The 26,175-nt window shown below is 47.8% G+C and overlaps 1 protein-coding gene across 1 annotated transcript; it reads right to left on the bottom strand.

Moving 5' to 3' along the window:
• Positions 1–26,175, bottom strand: LOC143696286 (macrophage mannose receptor 1-like). Its single transcript, XM_077192281.1, has 7 exons — positions 25,947–26,175; positions 13,602–13,820; positions 11,933–11,992; positions 9,150–9,542; positions 6,904–7,049; positions 4,435–4,544; positions 1–401 (listed from the first exon to the last, which is right to left on the bottom strand). The coding sequence occupies exons 1-7, from the start codon at positions 25,960–25,962 to the stop codon at positions 275–277; spliced, it is 1,071 nt and encodes a 356-aa protein (XP_077048396.1). The 5' UTR covers positions 25,963–26,175; the 3' UTR covers positions 1–274.

The following is a 26,175-nucleotide window of genomic DNA, read 5'->3' as shown; positions in this document are numbered from 1 at the left end:
GACTTCCCGGGGATTTTTGGGGTGAATTCCGGGGATTTTGGGGTCGGGGGGGTCCCACAGGAATGACCCCAGTCCCTCCCAGTTCAATCCCAGTTCAATCCCAGTATGATCCCAGTGAGTTTATTGTTATTTTTTTTTCCCTAATTCCAGGGAATTTTGGGGTGAATTCCTGGGGATTTTTGGTGTGAATTCCCAGGGATTTTTGGGCTGAATTCCCAGGGATTTTTGGGGTGAATTCCCGGGGATTTTGGGGTGAATTCCGGGGATTTTGGGGTCAGGAGGGCCCCTCGCACACCCAGGTCAGGGCGGTCCCGCAGGGATAATCGGCCCAGAGCCCGTCGGGCCCCACGGCCGCGCAGTTTTCCAGGCTGCCCCCGTTGGGCTCGCCCTGGTGCCAAAAACTGACCCCGAAAAGGAAACAAAAAAATGGGATCAGGATCAGGAAAATCCCAAAAAAATCCCCCCCAAAAAAATCCCGCCGGAAATGAGGCGAAAATGGCAGACAAAAATCTCCTGAAAATCCCCAAAAATCTTCACCAAATCCCACCCAAATCCCAAAAACCCCAAAAATCTTCCCCAAATCTCAAAAATCTTCACTAAATCCCACCCAAATCCCAAAAATCTTCACCAAATTCTACCCAAATCCCAAAAACCCCAAAAATCCCACCCAAATCCCAAAAACCCCAAAAATCTTCCCCAAATCCCAAAAATCCCCAAAATCTTCACCAAATCCCACCCAAATCCCGAAAACCACCCAAAAATCTTCATCAAATCCCACCCAAATCCCAAAAATCCCAAAAATCTTCACCAAATCCCAAAAACCCCCAAAAATCTTCACCAAATCCCACCCAAATCCCAAAAATCCCAAAAATCTTCCCCAAATCCCAAAAATCCCCAAAATCTTCACCAAATCCCAAAAACCCCAAAAATCTTCACCAAATCCCACCCGAATCCCAAAAACCCCAAAAATGTTCCCCAAATCCCAAAAATCCCCAAAATCTTCACCAAATCCCACCCAAATCCCAAAAATCTTCACCAAATCCCACCCAAATCCCCAAAACCCCAAAAATCCCACCCAAATCCCAAAAACCACCCAAAAATCTTCACCAAATCCCAAAAATCTTCACCAAATCCCGCCCAAATCCCAAAAATCCTGTAAAAAAAAAACAAACCCGTAAAAATCCCATAAATGACCCCAACAACGCCATAAAAATCCCGTAACTTACCCCAAAAAATGCCATAAATGACCCCAAAACCCCCATAAATGGCCCCAAAAATGACGCCAAAAATCCCATAAAAATCCCAAAATCCCATAAATGACCCCAAAACCCCACAAGTTTCCCCAGACCTGTCGGGTGTCCCCAAGGTGGTGCCATCCCCGTGGGTCCAGGCCCCATAAATCCCATAAATGACCCCAAAAACCCCATAAATCTCAACAATCCCATAAATGACCCCAAAACCACATTAAAATCCCATAAATTATCCCAAAAATCCCATAAATTACCCCAAAACCCCCATAAATGATACCATAAATGGCCCCACAAATTCCATAAAAATCCCAAAATTCCATAAATGATCCCATGAATGACCCCAAAACCCCATAAAAATCCCAAAAATCACCCCAAAAGCCCCATAAATGGCCCCAAAAATCCCACAACAATCCCAAAACCTTATAAATAATCCTATAAAGGACCCCAAAGCCCCCATAAAAATCCCATAAATGACTCCAAAAACCTCATAAAAACTCCATGAATGACCCCAAAACCCCCATAAATAATCCCATAAATTACCCCAAAAATCCCATAAACAATCCCACAAAAATGACCCCAAAACCCCCGTAAATAATCCCATAAATGACCCCAAAAACCCCATAAAAATCCCATAAAAATCCCATTATTTACCCCAAAACCCCCATAAATAATCCTATAAATAACCCCATAAATGACTCCAAAAACCCCCATAAAAATCCCATAAATTATCCCAAAACCCCCATAAATGGCCCCACAAATCCCATAAAAGTCCCAAAACCCCATAAATGATCCCATCAATGACCCCAAAAACCTCATAAAAATTCCATGAATGACCCCAAAACCCCCATAAATGGCCCCATAAATGGTCCCAAAAATCCCATAAAAATTCCAAAACCCCATAAATGACCCCAAAACCCCATAAATGACCCCATAAATGTCCCCAAACCTCTCAGGTGTCCCCAGGGCGGTGCCGTCCCTGCGATTCCAGGTCCCATAAATCCCATAAATGTCCCATAAACCCCATAAATGACCCCAAAACCCCATAAATGACCCCACAAATGTCCCCAAACCTGTCCTGTGTCCCCAGGGCGGTGCCGTCCCCCTGGGTCCAGGTCCCATAAACCCCATAAATGACCCCAAAACCCCATAAAAACCCCATAAATTATCCCAAAATTACCCCCGAAATCCCATAAAAATCCCATAAATTACCCCAAACCCCCATAAATAACCCCAAAAACCCCATAAATGACCCCATAAATGTCCCCAGACCTGTTGGGTGTCCCCCGGGCGGTGCCGTCCCCCCGGGTCCAGGTCCCATAAATGACCCCAAAACCCCATAAATGACCCCAAAACCCCATAAAAACCCCATAAATGTCCCCAGACCTGTCGGGTGTCCCCAGGGCGGTGCCGTCCCCCCGGGTCCAGGTCCCATAAATGACCCCATAAATCCCATAAAAACCCCATAAAAATCCCATAAATGACCCCAAATCCCCACAAATAACCCCAAAACCCCATAAATGATCCCAAAACCCCATAAATGACCCCATAAATGTCCCCAGACCTGTCGGGTGTCCCCAGGGCGGTGCCGTCCCCCCGGGTCCAGGTCCCATAAATGACCCCAAAACCACCATAAATGACCCCATAAATCCCATAAAAACCCCATAAATAATCCCATAAATGACCCCAAAACCCCACAAATGACCCCAAAACCCCATAAATGACCCCAAAACCCCATAAATGACCCCACAAATGACCCCAAAACCCCATAAATAATCCCATAAATGTCCCCAGACCTGTCGGGTGTCCCCAGGGCGGTGCCGTCCCCCCGGGTCCAGGTCCCATAAATCCCATAAATGACCCCAAAAATCCCCATAAATGACCCCATAAATCCCATAAAAACCCCATAAATGTCCCCAAAACCCCATAAATGACCCCAAAACCCCACAAATGACCCCATAAATGACCCCAAAACCCCATAAATGATCCCAAAAACCCCATAAATGACCCCATAAATGTCCCCAGACCTGTCGGGTGTCCCCAGGGCGGTGCCGTCCCCCCTGGGTCCAGGTCCCATAAATCCCATAAATGACCCCAAAACCCCATAAAAACCCTATAAATAATCCCACAAATGTCCCCAAACCTCTCAGGTGTCCCCAGGGCGGTGCCGTCCCCCCTGGGTCCAGGTCCCATAAATCCCATAAATGACCCCAAAACCCCCATAAATGACCCCATAAATCCTATAAAAACCCCATAAAAATCCCATAAATGACCCCAAAACCCCACAAATGTCCCCAAAGCCCCATAAATGACCCCAAAACCACCATAAATAATCCCATAAATGACCCCAAAGCCCCCATAAATGTCCCCAGACCTGTCAGGTGTCCCCAGGGCGGTGCCGTCCCCCCGGGTCCAGGTCCCATAAATGACCCCAAACCCCCATAAATGACCCCAAAATCCCATAAATGACCCCAAAACCCCACAAATGTCCCCAAACCTGTCCTGTGTCCCCAGGGCGGTGCCGTCCCCGTGGGTCCAGGTCCCATAAATCCCATAAATAACCCCAAAACCCCATAAATGACCCCATAAATGACCCCAAAACCCCCATAAATGACCCCATAAATGGTCCCAAAACCACCATAAATAATCCCAAAAACCCCATAAATGATCCCATAAATGTCCCCAAAACCCCATAAATGATCCCACAAATGTCCCCAAACCTCTCGGGTGTCCCCAGGGCGGTGCCATCCCCCCGGGTCCAGGTCCCATAAATGATCCCAGAAACCCCCATCAATGACCCCATAAATCCCATAAAAACCCCATAAATAATCCCATAAATGACCCCAAAACCCCATAAATGACCCCAAACCTCTCAGGTGTCCCCAGGGCGGTGCCGTCCCCCCGGGTCCAGGTCCCATAAATGACCCCAAAAACCCCCATAAATGACCCCAAAACCCCCGTAAATAATCCCATAAAAGACCCCAAAATCCCATAAAAGACCCCAAAACCCCATAAATGTCCCCAAACCTGTCCTGTGTCCCCAGGGCGGTGCCGTCCCCCCGGGTCCAGGTCCCATAAACCCCATAAAAACCCCCATTAATGAACCCCAAAACCCCCATAAAAATCCCATAAACGATCCCATAAATGACCCCAAAACCCCATAAAAACCCCACAAATGTCCCCAAACCTGTCCTGCGTCCCCAGGGCGGTGCCGTCCCCCCGGGTCCAGGTCCCTTCGCTGTCGCTGTCGCGGATCCCGAGCCAGGAGGGGCCCCGGAGCTGGGCCTGCACCAGGGCCTGGAACCAGAACGGACCAGTAGGGACCAGTATGGACCAGTATAGACCGGTACGGACCAGTAGGGACCAGTACAGACCAGTATGCACCAGTATAAACCAGTAGGGACCGGTACGGACCAGTATAGACCAGTATGGACTGGGATAGACCAGTAGGGACCAGCACGGACCAGTAGGGACCAGTAGGGACCAGTATAAACCGGTACGGACCAGTATGGGCCAGTGTGGACCAGTATGGACTGGGATGGACCAGTATAAACCAGTATAGACCAGTAGGGACCAGTATAAACCAGTATGGACCAGTACAGACCGGTACGGACCAGTATGGGCCAGTACGGACCAGTAGGGACCAGTATAAACCAGTACGGACTGGGATAAACCAGTATAGGCCAGTAGGGACCAGTATAGGCCAGTACAGACCAGTATGGACTGGGATAAACCAGTACAGACCAGTATAAACCAGTATGGACCAGTACAGACCGGTATAAACCAGTATAAACCAGTATGGACTGGCACGGACTAGTATGGGCCAGTATGGACCAGTACAGACTGGTATGGACCAGTATGGACCGGTACAGGCCAGTATAAACCAGTATGGAGCAGTACGGACCAGTATGGACTGGGATAAACCACTACGGACCAGTAGAAACCAGTGTGGACCAGTATGGACTGGGATAAACCAGTATGGACTGGGATAAACCAGTATGGACTGGGATAAACCAGTACAGACCATTATAGACCAGTATGGACCGGCACGGACCAGTATGGACCGGTACAGACCAGTATAAACCAGTATGGGCTGGTACAGACCGGTATGGACCAGTACGGACCAGTGCAGACCAGTAGGGACCAGTATGGGCCAGTATAAACCAGTATGGACCAGTACAGACCAGTAGGGACCAGTCCGGACAGCTATAGACCAGTATAAACCAGTATGGACTGGTACGGACCAGTATAATCTGGTATGGACCAGTATAAACCAGTACAAACCAGTACAGACCATTATAGACCAGTACAAACCAGTATGGACCAGTATGCACTGGGATAAACCAGTAGGGACCAGTAGAAACCAGTGCAGACCAGTTTGGACCAGTATAAACCAATAAGGACCAGTACGGAATTTTTGATATTTATGGGATTTTTTGGGGATTTTTGGGGGGATTTTTTGAGGTTTTTTTGGGGGATTTTTTGGGGATTTTCGGGATTTTTGATATTTCCAGGATTTAGGGGAAATTTGGGATTTTTTTTTTATTTTTTGGGATTTTTGGGCGATTTTTTTTTTATTTTTGGGGATTTTTGGGGGGGATTTTTGGGGGATTTTTTGGGCGATTTTTGGACGATTATTTTTATTTTTGGGGGATTTTTGGGGGATTTTTTGGGCGATTTTTTTTTTAATTTTGGGGATTTTTGGGGGCGATTTTTTGGGGGATTTTTTTGGGATTTTTTTTATTTTTTGGGGGGGATTTTTTGGGCGATTTTTTTTATCTTTGGGGAATTTTTGGGGGGGAATTTTTGGGGGATTTTTTTTTTATTTTCTGGGGGATTTTTTTGGGATTTTTTTTATTTTTTGGGGGGAATTTTTGGGCGATTTTTTTTATTTCGGGGGATTTTTGGGGGGATTTTTTGGGCGATTTTTTTTTTAATTTTGGGGATTTTGGGGGGATTTTTTGGGGCGATTTTTTGGGCGATTTGTTTTATTTTTTGGGGGATTTTGGGGGATTTTTTTGGGATTTTTTTTTATTTCTGGGGGGATTTTTTGGGCGATTTTTGGGGGATTTTGGGGGATTTTGGGGGATTTTTTTTTATTTTTTGGGGGATTTTTTTGGGGATTTTTTTGGGCGATTTTTTTAATTTTGGGGATTTTTGGGGGGGATTTTTTGGGGATTTTTTTTTATTTTTTGGGGATTTTTTGGGGGACTTTTTGGGGGATTTTGGGGGATTTTTTTTTTTTGGGGGGGATTTTTTAAGGGATTTTTTTGGGGACTTTTTGGGGATTTTTTGGGGATTTTTTTTTATTTTTTGGGATTTTTGGGGCGATTTTTGGGGGGATTTTTGGGCGATTTTTTTTAATTTTGGGGGATTTTTTTGGGGATTTTTTGGGGATTTTTTGGGCGATTTTTGGGGCGATTTTTTTTTTTTATTTTGGGGGATTTTTTTAGGATTTTTTGGGGATTTTTGGGCGATTTTTGGGGCGATTTTTTTTATTTTTTGGGGATTTTGGGGGATGTTTTTGGGATTTTTTTTATTTTGGGGGGGGGATTTTTTGGACGCTTTTTTTTTTTAATTTTGGGCGATTTTTTGGGCGATTTTTTTTATTTTTTGGGGATTTTTTTGGGGGGATTTCTGGTTTCCGGGGCCTCACCTTCTCCTCCTCATCGTCGACCTCGAGCAGGCGCGCGCCCAGGGCCCAGCAGAAAGTTCTGGAATTGTCCCAGGAGGCGGCGAAGGCGGAGAAGAAATAACAGGAACGGCGGAAAAAAACCCAACCCCGCGAGCAGGGCAGGAAATCTGGGGGGAAAAACCCCAAATTTGGGGTCGGAATGCGGAAAATCCCAAAAATTTTGGGTCAGAATGGGGAAAATCCCAAAAGATTTGGGGAAAATCCCAAAGATTTGGGGTCAAAATGGGGAAAATCTGGAAAAATTTGGGGTCAGGATTGGGGGAAAATCCCAAAGATTTTGGGGTCGGAAAGGGGAAAATCCCAAAAGATTTGGGGAAAATCCCAAATATTTGGGGTCAAGATGGGGAAATTCCAAAGATTTGGGGTTGGAATGGGGAAAATCCCAAAGATTTGGGGTAAAAATGGGGAAAAATCTGGAAAAATTTGGGGTCAGGACTGGGGGAAATCCCAAAGATTTGGGGTTGGGATTGGGAAAATCCCCAAAAGATTTGGGGAAAAATCCCAAAGATTTTGGGGTCAAAATGGGAAAAATCTGGAAAAATTTGGGGTCGAAATGGGGAAAATCCCAAAAGATTTGGGGAAAAATCCCAAAGATTTTGGGGTCAAAATGGGAAAAATCTGGAAAAATTTGGGGTCGGGATTGGGAAAATCCCAAAGATTTGGGGTAAAAATGGGGAAAATCCCAAAGATTTGGGGTCAAATGGGGAAAATCCCAAAAGATTTGGGGTCAGGATTGGGAAAATCCCAAAAGATTTGGGAAAATTTGGAAAAAATTGGGAAAATATTTGGGAAAAAATCTGCAAAAATTTGGGAAAATCTGGGAAAATTGGGAAAACTTTGGAAATGTTGGGGAATACTTTGGGAAATTTGGGGAAATTTTGGGAAAATATTTTGCAAAAATTGAGGGAAATTGGGGAAAACTGGGAAATGGGAAAAAATTGGGGAAATTGGGAAAAATTGGGGAAAATTTGGGGAAATTTGGGGAAATATTTTGGGAAAATTGGGGAAAATATTTTACGAAAATTGGGGAAAATATTTTGGGAAAATTTGGGAGAAAATTGGGAAAATCTGGGAAAATTGCGGAAAACTTTGGAAATATTGGGGAATACTTTGGGAAACTTGGGGAAAATTTGGGAAAATATTCTGGGGAAGAGTTGGGGGAAATTTGGGGAAATATTTGGGGAAATATTTGGGGAAAATTGGGGAAAATATTTTGCAAAAATTTGGGGAAATTGGGGAAATTTGGGAGAAAATTGGGGAAAGTTTGAACAAAACTTGGGGGAAATTTGGGGGGAGAAAACTGGGGAAAGTTTGAACAAACATTGGGGGAAATTTGGGAAAAATTTGGGAAAAATTAAGAAAAACTTGGGAAAAACTTGGGAAAACTTGGAAAAATTTAGGAAAACTTGGGAAAAACTTAGGAAAACTTGGGAAAATTTCTGAAAATTTGTGGAAATTTTGGGCAAAGGGACTCACAGGCCCTGGAGCAGACGTCGCGGTCGGAGCCGTGCGCCAGCCAGCGGCTCCAGGTCCCTTTTCCCAAATTTTCCCAAAAATTCAGGAAAAACTGGGGGAAAACCTGGTGAAATTTTGGGAAATCTTGGGAAATCCTGGGAAAATTTGGGAAACTTGCAGAAAATCTGGAAAATTGGGGAAAACTGGGGGGAAAATTGTGAAAAATCTGAAAAAATTGGGGAAAATTGGGAAAATCCAGAAAAATTGGGGAAATCGCAGAAAAATTGGGGAAATCACAGAAAATATGGGGGAAATTGGGAAAATATTGGGGGAAAAATTGGGGGAAAAATTGGGGGAAATTAAGAAAAATACTGGGCAAAAATTGGGAAAAACTTGGGAAAATTGCGGAAAACTTTGGAAATATTGGGGAATACTTTGGGAAATTTGGGGGAAATTTGGGAAAATATTTTGGGAAACTTGGGGAAAATTTGGGGAAATATTTTGCGAAAATTGGGGAAAATTTGGGGAAATATTTTGGGAAAATTGGGGAAAATTGGGGGGAAATTGGGGAGAGAACTGGGGAAAGTTTGAACAAACATTGGGGGAAATTTGGGAGAAAATTGGGATAATTAAGAAAAATACTGGGAAAAAATTGGGAAAACTTGGGAAAAAATTAGGAAAACTTGGGAAAACTTGGGTAAAACTTGGGAAAACTTGGGAAAATCTGTGAAATTTGTGGCAAAGGGACTCACAGGCCCTGGAGCAGACGTCGCGGTCGGAGCCGTGCGCCAGCCAGCGGCTCCAGTTGCCGGTGCCCCCGTAGAGCACCACGCGCTTGTGGCGCTCGTGGCCGAAGTTGAAGTGCAGGGAGGTCCCGGCCAGGCCCAGCAGAGCCCCCCGGGCGCAGCCCCAGCGCTGCAGCCTCGACTCCTCCCGGCACGGCCGCAGCCCCACCAGCGCCGCCGGAGCCTCGCGGGTGGCACCGGCGCAGAGCCCGGAGGCCGCGTGGCGCAGGAGGCCCCCGGGAAGCCACTGGAAGAGTTGGGATGGAGAGGACGGGGAGCAGGGGGACAGCGAGAGCCACTGGCCCGAGGGAACCACGCAGCCGGAGTGGTGCTGGTTGTAGAGCAGGAAGGAGGTGGAGGCTGTGGGGACATGGGGACAATGAGGGGACACTGAGGGGACACGGGGACAAGGAGGGGTTGGGGACATGGGAGAGGTTGGGGACATGGTGGTGGCCACCAGGATTTGGGCAGGGGCCACCAGGATTTGGCCAGTGTAGAACAAGGAGCTGGACAATGAGGGGACAGGGGGACAATGAGGGGACAGGGGCACAATGAGGGGACACTGAGGGGACACTGAGGGGACACTGAGGGGACAGGGACACAGGAGGGATTGGGGACATGGTGGTGGCCACCAGGAGTTGTAGAGCAGGAAGGAGGTGGAGGCTGTGGGGACACGGGGACAGTGAGGGGACACGGGGACAATGAGGGCACACGGGGACAATGAGGGGACACGGGGACAATGAGGGGACACGGGGACATGTGGTGGTCACCAGGATTTGGGCAGGGGCCACCAGGATTTGGCCAATGTAGAACAAGGAGCTGGACACTGAGGGGACAGGGGGACAGTGAGGGGACAGGGACACGGGAGGGGTTGGGGACATGGTGGTGGCCACCAGGAGTTGGGCAGTGGCCACTGAGAGCCACTGTGGGGACATGGGGACAATGAGGGGACAGGGGGACACGTGGTGGCCACCAGGATTTGGGCAATATAGAATAAGGAGCTGGACACTGAGGGGACAGGGGGACACTGAGGGGACACTGAGGGGACAATGAGGGGACAGGGACACAGGAGGGGTTGGGGACATGGTGGTGGCCACCAGGAGTTGTAGAGCAGGAAGGAGGTGGACGCTGTGGGGACACGGGGACAAGGAGGGGACACGTGGTGGCCACCAGGATTTGGGCAATGTAGAACAAGGAGCTGGACACTGAGGGGACACGGGGACACTGAGGGGACACGGGGACACTGAGGGGACACGGGGGCATGTGGTGGTCACTGGGAGATATCCGGTGGCCACCAGGATTTGGGGCTTGGTGTAGAGCAGGAAGAACTGGACACTGAGGGGACACTGAGGGGACACTGAGGGGACACTGAGGGGACAGGGACACGGGAGGGGTTGGGGACACGGTGGTGGCCACCGGGAGCTGCCCAGGGGCCACCAGGATTGGGCACAGGGCTCGGTGCAGAGCAGGGGGGGGACAATGAAGGGAGGGGACACTGGGGACAGGACAGGGAGGTGGCACTGGGGACAGGTGGGGACACTGGGGACAGGTGGGGACACAGGGACAGGTGGGGACATTGATGACAGGGAGGTGGCACTGGGGACAGGACAGGGAGGTGGCACTGGGGACAGGTGGGGACACTGGGGACAGGGAGGTGACAAGTGCAGGGGACGAGTGACAGGAGACACGGACAGGTGACACCCAGGGACAGGTGACAAGGGACAGGTGGCACTGGGAGGTGGCAGGTGACAATGCACAGGTGACATTGGGAGAGGTGACAATGGGACAGGTGACAGGTGACAGGTGACAATAGGACAGGTGACACCGGGACAGGTGACACAGGCACAGGTGACACAGGCACAGGTGACACTGGGACAGGTGACACAGACACAGGTGACACAGGCGCAGGTAACACAGGACAGGTGACAATGGGACAGGCACAGGTGACAAAGCACAGGTGACACAGGGACAGGTGACACTGGCACAGGTGACACAGGACAGGTGACAATGGCACAGGTGACACAGGTGACAATGACACAGGTGACACAGGACAGGTGACACAGGTGACAATGGCACAGGTGACATTGGCACAGGTGACACAGGACAGGTGACACAGGACAGGTGACAATGGCACAGGTGACACAGACACAGGTGACACAGGTGACACTGGCACAGGTGACATTGGGACAGGTGACACAGACACAGGTGACACTGGCACAGGCACAGGTGACACTGGGACAGGGACAGGTGACACAGGACAGGTGACACAGGCACAGGCACAGGTGACAATGGCACAGGTGACAAAGCACAGGTGACAATGGAACAGGTGACACAGGACAGGTGACAATGGGACAGGTGACACAGGTGACACAGGGACAGGTGACAATGACACAGGTGACAATGGCACAGGTGACACAGGTGACAATGGCACAGGTGACACAGGTGACACAGGTGACACAGGACAGGTGACACAGGTGGCACAGGTGACAATGACACAGGTGACACAGGTGACACAGGTGACACAGGTGACACTGGCACAGGTGACACTGGCACAGGTGACACAGGTGACAAAGCACAGGTGACACAGGACAGGTGGCACAGGTGACAATGACACAGGTGACACAGGTGACACAGGTGACACAGGTGACACAGGTGACACAGGTGACACTGGCACAGGTGACACTGGCACAGGTGACAATGACACAGGTGACAATGACACAGGTGACACAGGTGACACAGGTGACACCAACCCGCCATTGGTGGCAGCTCCTTCGCCTTCTCGGCCTCCAGGGCGGCCTCCAGGGCTGAGACTGCGGGGACACCCAGGGGACACCCAGGGGACACCCAGGGGACATTTGGGGACATTGCCCCAAACCCCAAAATGTCCCCAAATTCCCCCCAGATTGCCCCAAAAACAACCCCAGAACAGACGCGAAATCCCCCCCAAAAATCCCTCCCAAAACCCCCAAAATTTCCCCAAAATCCCCCCAAAAATCCCTCCCAAAACCCCCAAAAATTCCCCCAAAAATCCCTCCCAAAATGGCCCCAAACCCTCCAAAATTCCCCCAAAATTCCCCCAAAAATCCGCCCCCAAAATGGCCCCAAACCCCCCAAAATTCCCCCAAAAATTCCCCCAAAATCCCTCCCAAAACGGCCCCAAAACCCCCAAAATTCCCCCAAAAATTCCCCCAAAAATCCGCCCCCAAAATGGCCCCAAAACCCCCAAAAAATCCCCCAAAATTCCCAAGAACTCACCAAAGTCCCCCAAAAAATCCCCCAAAAAATTCAAAAAAATTCACAAAAAATCCCAAATTTGCCCCAAAAAATTCTAAAAAAAATCCCCCCAAAAAAAACCCCAAAAATTCCTCAAAATTCCCCAAAAAATCCTAAAAAAAATCCCCAAAATTTCCAAAAAAAAATCCCTAAAAAATCCCCAAAAAATCCTAAAAAATCCCCCAAAAAATCCCCAAAAAATCCCAAAAATTCCCAAAAAAATTCCCAAAAATCCCAAAATTTCCCAAATCCCCGCACTCACTGCGCCGCGCCCCGAGCGTCCCCAGCAGCAGCAGCAGCGTCACCGCCAGGGCCACCAGGGCCACCAGGGGAAAAAAACCCCAAAGAATCCTAAAAGAGCCCCAAAAATCCCCCCCAAAAAATTCCCAAAAAATAAAAAAAAATCTCTAAAAATTCCAAAAAAAAAATCCCCAAAAATCCCCCCCAAAAAATCCCAAAATTATCCTAAAAAATTCCAAAAAAATTCAAAAAAAATCCCAAAAAATCCCAAATTTGCCCCAAAAAATTCTAAAAAAATCCCCAAAAAATCCCAAAAAAATCCCCAAAAATCCCAAAAAAAAAATCCAAAAAATCCCCCAAAAATTCTAAAAAAAAATCCTAAAAAAATCCCAAAAAAATCCCAAAAATTCCCTAAAAATTCTAAAAAAATCCTCAAAAAATCCTCAAAAAATCCCCCAAAAAATCCCAAAATTCCCTGAAAAATTCTAAAAAAAATCCCCAAAAAATCCTAAAAAATCCCAAAAAAATCCCCAAAAATCCCCAAAAAACCCCAAAATTTCCCTAAAAAATTCTAAAAAAAATCCCCAAAAATCCCCAAAAATCCCAAAAAAATCCCCAAAAATATCCCCAAAATTTCAAAAAAAAATCCCCAAAAAAATCCAAAAAATCCCCAAAAAATTAAAAAAAAATCTCCAAAAAATCCTAAAAAATCCCCAAAAAATCTCCCAAAAAAATCCCAAAAAAAATCCCAAAATTTCCCTAAAAAATTCTAAAAAAATCCTCAAAAAAATCCTAAAAATTCCCCAAAAAATCCCCAAAAAAATTTAAAAAATCCCCAAAAAATCCCCAAAAATTCCCAAAAAATTCCCAAAAATCCCCAAATTTCCCCCAAATCCCCGCACTCACTGCGCCGCGCCCCGAGCGTCCCCAGCAGCAGCAGCAGCGTCACCGCCAGGGCCACCAGGGCCACCAGGGCCACCAGGGCCACCCTCGGTGTCACCCTCGGTGTCACCCTCGGTGTCACCCTCGGGGTGGGGGAGGGGCGCGCCTTGGGGGGCGGCCCCGCGGTGGGGGAGGGGTCCAGGGGCTCGTAGGGGTCCTCGTCGGGGGGGGGGCGGGGCCGGCCTGGGGGGACACGGAGGGGACAGGGAGGGGACAGCGAGGGGACACAGGGGACAGGGAGGGGACAGGGAGGGGACAATGAGGGGACAGGGAGGGGACAGGGAGGGGACACAGGGGACAGGGAGGGGACAGGGAGGGGACAGGGAGGGGACACAGGGGACAGGGAGGGGACACAGAGGACAGGGAGGGGACAGTGAGGGTGGCACTTGGGGACACATTTGGGGACATCTGGAGGGGTTGGGGACAGGTTTGGGGACATTTGGAGGGGCTGGGGACAGTTCTGGGGACATCTAAAAGGGTTGGGGACATCTTTGGGGACATCTCAAGGGGTTTGGGGACATCTCAAGGGGTTGGGGACAGCACTGGTGGCACTTGGGGACAGCGCTGGGGACATCTAAAGGGGTTGGGGACAGCCTGAGGGGAACACATGGGACAGGGAGGGGACAGTGAGGATGGCACTTGGGGACAGCGCTGGGGACATTCAAAGGGGTTGGGGACACCTCTTGTGGCACTTGGGGACACATTTGGGGACACATTTGGGGACATCTGGAGGTGTTGGGAACAGCCTGGGGGGACACAGGGGACAGTGAGGGTGGCACTTGGGGACATCTAAAGGGGTTGGGGACACCTCTGGTGGCACCTGGGGACACATTTGGGGACATCTCAAGGGGTTGGGGACACCTGGAGGGGTTGGGGACACCTCTGATGGCACTTGGGGACAGGTCTGGGGACATCTACAGGGGTTGGGGACAGCTGTGGTGGCACTTGGGGACATCTAAAGGGGTTGGGGACACATTTGGGGACATCTGGAGGTGTTGGGGACAGCTCTGATGGCACTTGGGGACACGTAAGGGGGTTGAGGACATTTCTGGGGACACCTAAAGGGGTTTGGGGACAGCCTGGGGGGGACACAGGGGACAGGGAGGGTGGCACTTGGGGACATCTAAAGGGGTTGGGGACACCTGTGGACAGCTCTGGTGCCACTTGGGGACATCTCAAGGAGTTGGGGACAGGTCTGGGGACATCTAAAGGGGTTGGGGACAGGTCTGGGGACATCCAAAGGGGTTTGGGGACAGCCTGAGGGGAACACAGGGGACAGGGAGGGGACAGTGAGGATGGCACTTGGGGACAGCGCTGGGGACATCTAAAGGGGTTGGGGACACCTCTGGTGGCACTTGGGGACACATTTGGGGACACATTTGGGGACATCTGGAGGTGTTGGGAACAGCCTGGGGGGACAGAGGGGACAGTGAGGGTGGCACTTGGGGACATCCAAAGGGGTTGGGGACAGCACTGGTGGCACCTGGGGACACATTTGAGGACATCTCAAGGGGTTGGGGACACCTGGAGGGGTTGGGGACACCTCTGATGGCACTTGGGGACAGTTCTAGGGACACCTAAAGGGGTTGTGGACACCTGTGGTGGCACTTGGGGACATCTCAAGGGGTTGGGGCACCTCTGGTGGCACTTGGGGACAGGTCTGGGGACATCTAAAGGGGTTGGGGACATCCCTGGGGACATCTGGAAGGGGTTGGGCACAGTTCTGGGGACATCTCAAGGGGTTTGGGGACACCTCTGGTGGCACTTGGGGACATCTAAACAGGTTGGGGATGGGTTTGGGGACATCTGGAGGCGTTGGGGACATCCTTGGGGACATCCAAAGGGGTTGGGGACAGAGCTGGTGGCACTTGGGGACATTTAAAAGGGTTGGGGACAGGTTTGGGGACATCTAAAGGGGTTGGGGACAGGTCTGGGGACATCTAAAGGGGTTGGGGAGAGCTCTGGTGGCACTTGGGGACACATTTGGGGACATCTGGAAGGGTTGGGGACATCCTTGGGGACATCTCAAGGGGTTGGGGACAGCTCTGGTCACACTTGGGGACATCCAAAGGGGTTGGGGACATTTCTGGGGACCTCTAAAGGGGTTTGGGGACAGCTGTGGTGGCACCTGGGGACACGGTTGGGGACACGGTTGGGGACATCTAAGGGGGTTGGGGACATCCTTGGGGACATCTGGAGGGGTTGGGGACACCTCTGGTGGCACTTGGGGACAGCACTGGGGACATCTAAACGGGTTGGGGACATCTTTGGGGACATCTTAAAGGGGTTGGGGACAGCTCTGGTGGCACTTGGGGACATCTTTGGGGACATCTAAAAGGGTTGGGGACATCCCTGGGGACACCTCTGGTGGCACTTGGGGCCACCTAAAAGGGTTGGGGACAGCCCTGGTGGCACCTGGGGACACCCCCAGGGGTTGGGGACAGCTGCCAGGTGCCACCACCCACCCTGGGGACACCTTTTGGTCACCTGGGACAGGGAGGTGACGTTGAGGTGACACCGGGGACATTGGGGTGACATCGGGGACAGGACAGGGGAGGTGACACCAATGATGGGGAGGTGACACTGGGGACAGAAGATAATGGGGAGGTGACATCGAGGACATGGAGGTGACACTGATGTGACATTGGGGACAGGACGGGGGAGGTGACACTGAGGATGGGGAGGTGACACTGAGGTGACACCAAGGACATTGAGGTGACACCAATGATGGGGAGGTGACATCAAGGTGACATCGAGGATGGGGAGGTGACACTGAAGTGACACTGGGGACAGGACAGGGGAGGTGACATCGAGGACAGGGAGGTGACACCGGGGACAGGGAGGTGACACTGAGGACAGGGAAGTGACATTGAAGTGACACCAAGGACACTGAGGTGACATTGGGGACAGGACAGGGAGGTGACACTGAGGTGACACCAAGGACAGGACAGGACCAGGGAGGTGACACTGAGGTGACATTGGGGACATTGAGGTGACACTGAGGATGGGGAGGTGACACTGAGGTGACATTGGGGACAGAAGATGACATTGGGGACAGGACAGGGAGGTGACATTGAGGACATGGAGGTGACACTGAGGTGACATCGGGGACAGGGAGGTGACACCAATGATGGGAAGGTGACATTAAGGTGACACCAAGGACAGGGAGGTGACACTGAGGTGACACCGGGGACATGGAGGTGACACTGAGGTGACATTGCGGACAGGGAGATGACACCAAGAACAGGGAGGTGACACTGAGGTGACACCAGGGACAGGATGGGGAGGTGACATTAAGGTGACATCGAGGACATTGAGGTGACACCAAGGATGGGGAGGTGACACTGAGGTGACACCGGGGACAGGACAGGGGAGGTGACACTGGGGACAGAAGATGACATTGGGGACAGGACAGGCAGGTGACACTGAGGTGACACCAATGATGGGGAGGTGACATTAAGGTGACACTGGGGACATGGAGGTGACACCAAGGATGGGGAGGTGACACTGAGGTGACACCGGGGACAGGACGGGGAGGTGACATTGGAGACAGGACAGGGAGGTGACACTGAGGACAGGGAGGTGACATTGAGGTGACACCGGGGACACTGAGGTGACATTGGGGACAGGGAGGTGACACTGGGGATGGGACAGGGGAGGTGACATCGAGGATGGGGAGGTGACACTGAGGACAGAAGATGACATCAAGGACAGGAGAGGGGAGGTGACATCGAGGACACGGAGGTGACACTGAGGTGACACTGAGGTGACATTGGGGACACTGAGGTGACACTGGGGTGACACTGGGGACATCAGTGGCCGTACCTTCCCCGGCTGCCCAGGCTGTGTCCAGCGCTGTCTCCACGTTCCCGTACATTGTCCCCAATGTCCCCAACGTCCCCAACTGTGTCCCCAACCGTGTCCCCAACGTCCCCAGCCCTGTCCCTGCTGATAACGCCCGCAGGGGACAAGGGGGGGGACAGGATGTGGCCTCGGTGTCCCCTCCCTGTGGTGGCCTCAGTGTCCCCTCCCTGTGGTGGCCTCGGTGTCCCCTCCCTCCCTGTCCCAATGGAGGTGGCACCAGGGCACTGTCCCCAACCTGGGCTCGGCCGGGGTGGCACCAAATGTCACCGAGGTGTCCCCAAGGATGTCCCCAGGGTGTCCCTGTCACCACCCCAAGGGTGTCCCTGTCACCGTGGTGTCCCTTGGGTGCTGTCACCAAGCCCAGGGTGTCCCCAAGGATGTCCCCAGGGTGTCACTGTCACCGTGGTGTCCCTTGGGTGCTGTCACCAAGCCCAGGGTGTCCCCAAGGGTGTCCCCAGGGGTGTCACTGTCACCGTGGTGTCCCTGCCACCAGGATGTCCCCAAACCAAGGGGGTGTCCCTGTCACCAAGGTGTCCCCCAGGGTGGTGTCCCCAAGGCTGGGATGTCCCCAGGGTGGTCACCATGGTGTCCCTGTCACCTGGGTGTCCCTGTCCCCGGGGTGTCCCCAAGGGTGTCCCTGTCACCGGGGTGTCCCCAAGCCCAGGGTGGCCCTGTCCCCAAGGTGTCCCCATTGCTGTGTCACAGGGTCCCTGTCCCCAAGGTGTCCCCGAGCCCCTGTCCCTGTCCCCAGGATGTCCCCAGAGTGTCCCCAGAATGTCCCCAAGCCCCTGTCCCTGTCCCCACAGTGTCCCCGAGCCCCTGTCCCTGTCCCCAGGGTGTCCCCAGAATGTCCCCAAGCCCTGGCTGTCCCTGTCCCCAAGGGGGGGTGGCACTGTCCCCACGGTGTCCCCACAGTGTCCCCACAGTGTCCCCAGCCCCGCCCCTGTCCCCGGATGTCCCCAGGGCCCCACAGGAAGAGCCGGGCGCTATCGGCCCCGGCCAGACCCGGCCACCTCCTGTCACCAAATGTCACCAAGTGTCACCAAATGTCCCCTCAGTGTCACCTCCTGTCCCCTGGGTCACCAAATGCTCCCTCAGTGTCCCCTCAGTGTCCCCTCAGTGTCCCCTCAGTGCGCCCTCACACTGAGGGGACACTGAGGTGACATTGAGGGAACACGGAGAGGGCGTTTGGTGACATCGGGTGACATTTGGTGACACTGAGGGGACATTTCGGAACACTGAGGGGACACGGGGAACATTCGGGTGACATTTGGGGACACTGAAGGGACATTTGGGGACATTTGGGGACACTGAGGTGACACACGCAGCCCGGTCGCCATTGCCATCCCTACATTTCCCGCCCCTAAGCCGAGCCGCGTTGCGATTGGTAGATGCTGCTGATTGACACACGTGCGGACCAATCGGAAGCGAGCACCGCCCAAACGCGGAAGTGCTGGCCTTCAAGATGGAGTGTCCCACCCCCTCAGCACTGTGATTGGTTGGAACTCTTGATTGACAGGCCAGTGGGCCAATAAGAAGAGGCACAGATACCGCGTTTCGATTGGCTTATCACTTTGATTGATAAGGGATTTTGGGGACATCTGGGGGATTTTGGTCCCCCAAAGCAAAAACCCAAAAACTCGGGAACCCCCAAACCGAAACCCCCAAAATCCCGGGACCCCGAAACCCAAAACCCCCCAAAATCCCGGGACCCCCAAACCCAAAACCCCAAAATCCCGGGACCCCAAACCCAAATCCCAAAATCCCGGGACCCCCAAAACCCCAAAACCCCAAAATCCCGGGACCGCAAACCCAAACCCCCCAAAATCCCGGGACCCCCAAACCCCAAAATCCCAAAACCCCAAAACCCCGGGACCCCCAAACCCAAATCCCAAAATCCCGGGACCCCTAAACCAAAACCCCAAAATTCCGGGACCCCAAAACCCCAAAAACCCAAAAATCTCGGGACCCCCAAACCCAAACCCCAAAATCCCGGGACCCCCAAACCAAAACCCCAAAATCCCGGGACTCCCAAACCCAAAACCCCAAAATCCCGGGACCACCAAATCAAAACCCCAAATCCCGGGACCCCCAATTCAAAACCCCAAATCCCGGGACCCCCCAAACCGAAACCCCAAAATCCCGGGACCCCCAACCTAAAATCTCCGAAAATCCCGGAACACCCAAAATCCCGGGACCCCCAAACCAAAAACCCCAAAATCCCGGGACCCCCAAACCCAAAACCCCAAAATCCCGGGAACCCCAAACCAAAACCCCAAAACCCCGGGACCCCCAACCCAAAACCCCCCAAAACCCCGGGACCCCCAAACCCCAAAACCCCCAAATCCCGGGAGCCCCCCAAATCCCGGGACCCCAAACCAAAACCCCAAAATCCCGGGACTCCCAAACCCAAACCCCAAAATCCCGGGACCCCCAAACCCAAACCCCAAATCCCGGGACCCCTAAACCCAAACTCCCCAAAATCCCGGACCCCCAACCCAAAACCCCAAAATCCCGGGACCCCCAAATAAAAAACCCAAAACCCCGGGACCCCCAAACCAAAACCCCAAAACCCCAGGACCCCCAAATAAAAAACCCCAAAATCGCGGGACCCCCAAAATCCCGGGACCCCCAAACCAAAACCCCAAAACCCCGGGACCCAAAAACCCCAAAACCCCGGGACCCCAAAACCAAAATCCCCCAAAATCCCGGGATCCCCAAAATCCCAGGACCCCCAACCCAAAACCCCAAAATCCCGGGACCCCAAACCCAAAAACCCCAAAACCCCAAAATCCCGGCCCCCCCCCCAGGGCCTCGGGGGCCCCTCCCCCACCGCGCCGCCCCTCCCCCCCCGCGCCGTTAATCGGATTTCCCCAAATCCCAAATCCCAAATCCCAAATCCCAAATCCCAAATCCGCGACCGGAGACGACCCCGGGAGGCTCCACCCTTTAAAAAATCCTTTTATTTTGGGGTTTTCACCCATTTTTTGGGGTTTTCACCCAATTTCCGGGGGGTTTTCACCCATTTTTTTGGGGTTTTCACCAAATTTTTGGGGTTTCCATCCATTTTTGGGGGGGTTTCATCCCATTTTTGGGGTTTCCATCCAAATTTTGGGAGTTTTCAATCCTATTTTTGGGGTTTTCACCCAAATTTTTGGGGTTTTCAATCCCATTTTTTGGGGTTTCCATCCAATTTTTGGGGGTTTTCAATCCCATTTTTGGGCTTTCCATCCAAATTTTTGGGGTTTCCAATCCCATTGTTTGGGGTTTCCATCCCATTTTTGGGGTTTTCAATCCCATTTTTGTGGTTTTCACCCAATTTTCGGGGGGTTTTCACCCATTTTTTTGGGGTTTTCACCAAATTTTTGGGGTTTTCAATCCCATTTTTAGGGCGGTTTCATCCGTTTTTTAGGATAAAATCCCCATTTCCTGGGGTTAAATCCCCATTTTTTGGGATAAAATCCCCATTTTTTTGGGATAAAATCCCCATTTTTTGAGTTAAATCCCCATTTTTCCGGTTAAATCCCCATTTTTCCGGTTAAATTCCCATTTTCTGTCATAAATCCCCATTTTTTAGGATAAAATCCCCATTTTCTGGGGTAAATCCCCATTTTTTGAGATAAATCCCCATTTTCTGCAATAAATCCCCCATTTCCTGGGATAATTCCCATTTTTTGGAATAAAATCCCCATTTTTTGGGACAAATTCCCCATTTTTTGGAATAAAATCCCAATTTTTGGGACAAATTCCCCATTTTTTGTGATAAATTCCCATTTTTTAGGATAAATCCCCAATTTTCTGGTTTAAATCCCCATTTTTTGTGATAAATTCCCCATTTTTTAGGATAAATCCCCATTTTTTAGGATAAATTCCCTATTTTCTGGGATAGATCCCAATTTTTTGGGTTAAATCCCCATTTCTTAGGATAAAATCCCCATTTTTCGTGTTAAATCCCCATTTTTTAGGATAAATCCCCCATTTTTTGTGCTAAATCCCCATTTTTTGAGATAAATCCCCATTTTCTGGGGTTAAATCCCCATTTTTTGTGATAAATCCCCCATTTTTTTTGGAATAAATCCCCATTTTTCTGCAATAAATCCGCATTTTTATGGTATAAATCCCCATTTTTTAGGATAAAATCCCCATTTTCTGGTATAAATCCCCATTTTTTGTGAAAAATTCCCATTTTTTAGGATAAAATCCCCATTTTCTGTCATAAATCCCCATTTTTTTAGGATAAAATTCCCATTTTTAGGTACAAATCCCCCATTTCCCCTCCCCCCCCGTTGGCCCTGGCCCCTCCCCCTGTGCCGCCGTTAATGAATCCCTAATTAATGAATCCCTAATTAATGAATCCCTAATTAATCCCCTCGGCCCCAATCCCGGCTCGCCGCGGGGCACGGAGGCAGCTCCGGCTCCTTTCAGCCGCGACTTTTGAGGGAGAAAATTCCCATTTTTAGGGGAAAAATCCCCATTTTTTTAGGGATAAAATCTTCAATTTTTAGGGGGAAAAAATCCCCATTTTTTAGGGGAAAAATCCCCATTTTTTTAGAGATAAATTCCCATTTTTTAGGGATAAATCTCCATTTTTTAGGGATAAAATCTTCACTTTTTAGGGGGAAAAATCCCCATTTTTAGGGATAAAATCTTCAATTTTTAGGGGGAAAAAATCCCCATTTTTTAGGGGAAAAATCCCCATTTTTTTAGGGATAAATTCCCATTTTTAGGGATAAAATCTTCAATTTTTAGGGGAAAAATCCCCATTTTTTTTTAGGGATAAATCCCCATTTTTTTAGGGAAAAATTCCCATTTTGAGGGGAAAAATCCCAATTTTTTTAGGGATAAAGTCCCATTTTTTAGGGGAAAAATCCCCATTTTTTAGGGATAAAATCACCATTTTTTAGGGATAAAATCTTCAATTTTTAGGGGAAATATCCCCATTTTTAGGGGAAAAATCTCCGTTTTTTTAGGGATAAAATCTTCAATTTTTAGGGGAAAAAATCCCCATTTTTAGGGATAAAATCTTCAATTTTTAGGGGGAAAAAATCCCCATTTTTCAGGGATAAAATCTTCATTTTTTTAGGGATAAAATCTTCAATTTTTAGGGGAAAAATCCCCATTTTTTAGGGATAAAATCTTCAATTTTTAGGGATAAAATCTTCATTTTTAGAGATAAAATCTTCAATTTTTAGGGGAAAAAATCCCCATTTTTTAGGGATAAAATCTTCAATTTTTAGGGGAAAAATCCCCATTTTTAGGGGAAATATTCCCATTTTTAGGGGAAAAATTCCCATTTTTAGGGGAAAAATCCCCATTTTTTTAGGGATAAAATCCCCATTTTTTAGGGGAAAAATCCCCATTTTTTAGGGATAAATTCCCATTTTTTAGGGATAAAATCTTCAATTTTTAGGGGGAAAAAATCCCCATTTTTTAGGGATAAAATCTTCAATTTTTAGGGGGAAAAAATCCCCATTTTTTAGGGGAAAAATCCCCATTTTTTTAGGGATAAATTCCCATTTTTAGGGATAAAATCTTCAATTTTTAGGGGAAAAATCCCCATTTTTTAGGGGATAAAATCACCATTTTTTAGGGGATAAAATCTTCAATTTTCAAGGAAAAAATCCCCATTTTTTAGGGATAAAATCACCATTTTTTAGGGATAAAATCTTCATTTTTAGAGATAAAATCTTCAATTTTTCAGGGATAAAATCTCCATTTTTTAGGGATAAAATCTTCATTTTTTAGGGGAAAAATCCCCATTTTTTAGGGATAAATTCCCATTTTTTAGGGATAAAATCTTCAATTTTTAGGGGAAAAGTCTCCATTTTTTAGGCTTTAAACCCCTCCTTTTTTAGGGATAGATTACTATTTTTTCGGGATAAATCCCCTATTTTTTAGCGATAAATTCCTATTTTTTCAGGGATTGATTCCTATTTTTTTAGGAATAAATTCCTATTTTTTCGGGATAAATTCCTAATTTTTTTCGGGATAAATCCCCCATTTTTTAGGGATAAATTCCTATTTTTTTTTCTGGATAAATCCCCCATTTTTTAGGGATAAATTCCTATTTTTTCCGGGATAAACCTCTTTATTTTTAGGGATAAATCCCCCATTTTTTAGAGACTAACCCTCAATTTTTGAAGGATTAAATCCCCCATTTTTTAGAGATAAACTCCTATTTTTTCAGGGATAAATTCCTATTTTTTCAGGGATAAATTCCTATTTTTACTATTAGCATTATTATCTTAATTCTTTAATTATTTAACATTATTTTATTTCTATTATTATTACTATTACTATTATTATTTTTAAAATATTATTTTAAATTATTGCGTTTTTATTATTATTACTACTATTATTATTTTTAAATTACTGTATTTATTATTATTATTATTGCTATTACTATTATTACTATAATATTTATTAATTTTTATTATTTTAAATTCTCGTGATCTTTGTCATTATTACTATTAACATTATTATCCTAATTCTTTAATTATTTAACATTATTTTATTTCTATTATTATTACTATTACTATTATTATTTTAAAAATATTATTTTAAATTCTTGCGATTTTTATTATTATCACTACTATTATTATTTTTCAATTTTATTATTATTACTATCACTATTATTCCTATTTTTTAATTTTATTATTTTAAATTCTTGCAATTTTGATTTTTATTACCACAACTATTTCCTTATGACTACTATTACTATTATTATTTAAATATTTTTATTTAATCATTTTTATTATTATTCCTATTATTATTATTATTATCCATTCCCTCATTAATTGCCATTAATTACCGTTAATTCCGGGCCATGGCCTGGGCGCTGCTCTGACTCCTATTCCTATTACTATTTAAATAATTTTAAATTATTTTTATTATTATTATTATTATTATTATTATTATCCATTCCCTCATTAATTGCCGTTAATTCCCCGCCATGTCCTGGGCGCTTTTCTGACCCCTATTCCTATTCCTATTCCTATTCCAATATTTAAAAATCCTTTTTATTATTATTATTATTATTATTATTATTATTATTATTATTATTATTATTATTATTATTATTATTATTATTATCCATTCCCTCATTAATTGCCATTAATTGCCGTTAATTCCCCGCCATGTCCTGGGCGCTGTTCTGACCCCTGTTCCTATTCCTATTCCTATTCCTATTCCAATATTTTTTAAATAATTGTCATTATAATTCCTATTATTATTATTATTATTATTATTATTATTATTATTATTATTATTATTATGCATTCCCTCATTAATTGCCGTTAATTGCCATTAATTCCCCGCCATGTCCTGGGCGCTGTTCTGACCCCTATTCCTATTCCAATATTTTTAAAAATCCTTTTCATTATAATTCCTATTATTATTATTATTATTATTATTATTATTATTATTATTATTATTATTATTATTATTATTATTATTATTGTTATTGTTATTGTTATTATTACTGTTATTATTATTATCCATTCCCTCATTAATTGCCATTAATTACCCGGTTCCCAACATGCCCTGGGCGCTGCTCTGACTCCTATTCCTATTCCTATTCCTATTATTATTATAATATTTTTTAAATCATTCTCATTATCATTCCTACTATTATTCCTATTATCCATCCCCTCATTAATTGCCGTTAATTGCCGTTAATTACCGTTAATCCGGGCCATGTCGTGGGCGCTGTTCGCGGGCCGGGCGCTGTTCTGACCCCTATTCCTATCCCTATTCCTATTCCTATTCCAATATATTTTAAATCCTTTTCATTATCATTCCTATTCCTATTATTATTATTATTGTTATTGTTATTGCTATTGTTATTATTATTATTACCCTTCCCTCATTAATTGCCGTTAATTGCCGTTAATTACGGTTAATTCCCGCCATGTCGTGGGCGCTGTTCGCGGGCCGGGCGCTGCTCTGACCCCTATCCCTATCCCTATTCCTATTATTATTATAATATTTTTTAAATCCTTTTCATTATCATTCCTATTCCTATTATTATTATTATTGTTATTGTTATTATTATTGTTATTGTTATTATTATTATTACCCTTCCCTCATTAATTGCCGTTAATTGCCGTTAATTACCGTTAATCCCGGCCATGTCGTGGGCGCTGTTCGCGGGCCGGGCGCTGCTCTGACCCCCATTCCTATTCCTATTTTAAATCAATTTCATTATCATTCCTATTATTATTATCATAATTACCCATTCCCTCATTAATTGCCGTTAATTGCCATTAATTCCCGTTAATCCGGGCCATGTCGTGGGCGCTGTTCGCGGGCCGGGCGCTGCTCTGACTCCTATCCCTATCCCTATTCCTATTATTATTATAATATTTTTTAAATCATTCTCACTGTCATTCCTATTATCATAATTACCCATTCCCTCATTAATTGCCGTTAATTGCCGTTAATTACGGTTAATCCGGGCCATGTCGTGGGCGCTGTTCGCGGGCCGGGCGCTGCAGTTCCGCGGCTCCGAGCGGCGCCTGGACACGGAGCGGGAGCTGCGCGCGGCCCTGGACAATCGGCTCCTGCTGCTGCTCTTCGGCTCCGCGCGCTGCCCGCGCTGCCGCGAGTTCGAGCCCCGCCTGCGCCGCTTCTGGAGCCGCCTCACGGACCCCGCGCACGTGGAGCGGCCCGAGCA

This window comes from Agelaius phoeniceus, chromosome 32 (genome assembly GCF_051311805.1).
Source record: "Agelaius phoeniceus isolate bAgePho1 chromosome 32, bAgePho1.hap1, whole genome shotgun sequence".
Taxonomy (NCBI): domain Eukaryota; kingdom Metazoa; phylum Chordata; class Aves; order Passeriformes; family Icteridae; genus Agelaius; species Agelaius phoeniceus.
Note: the sequence above shows the minus strand (reverse complement) of the source record. Positions and strands in the feature narration are given on the sequence as shown.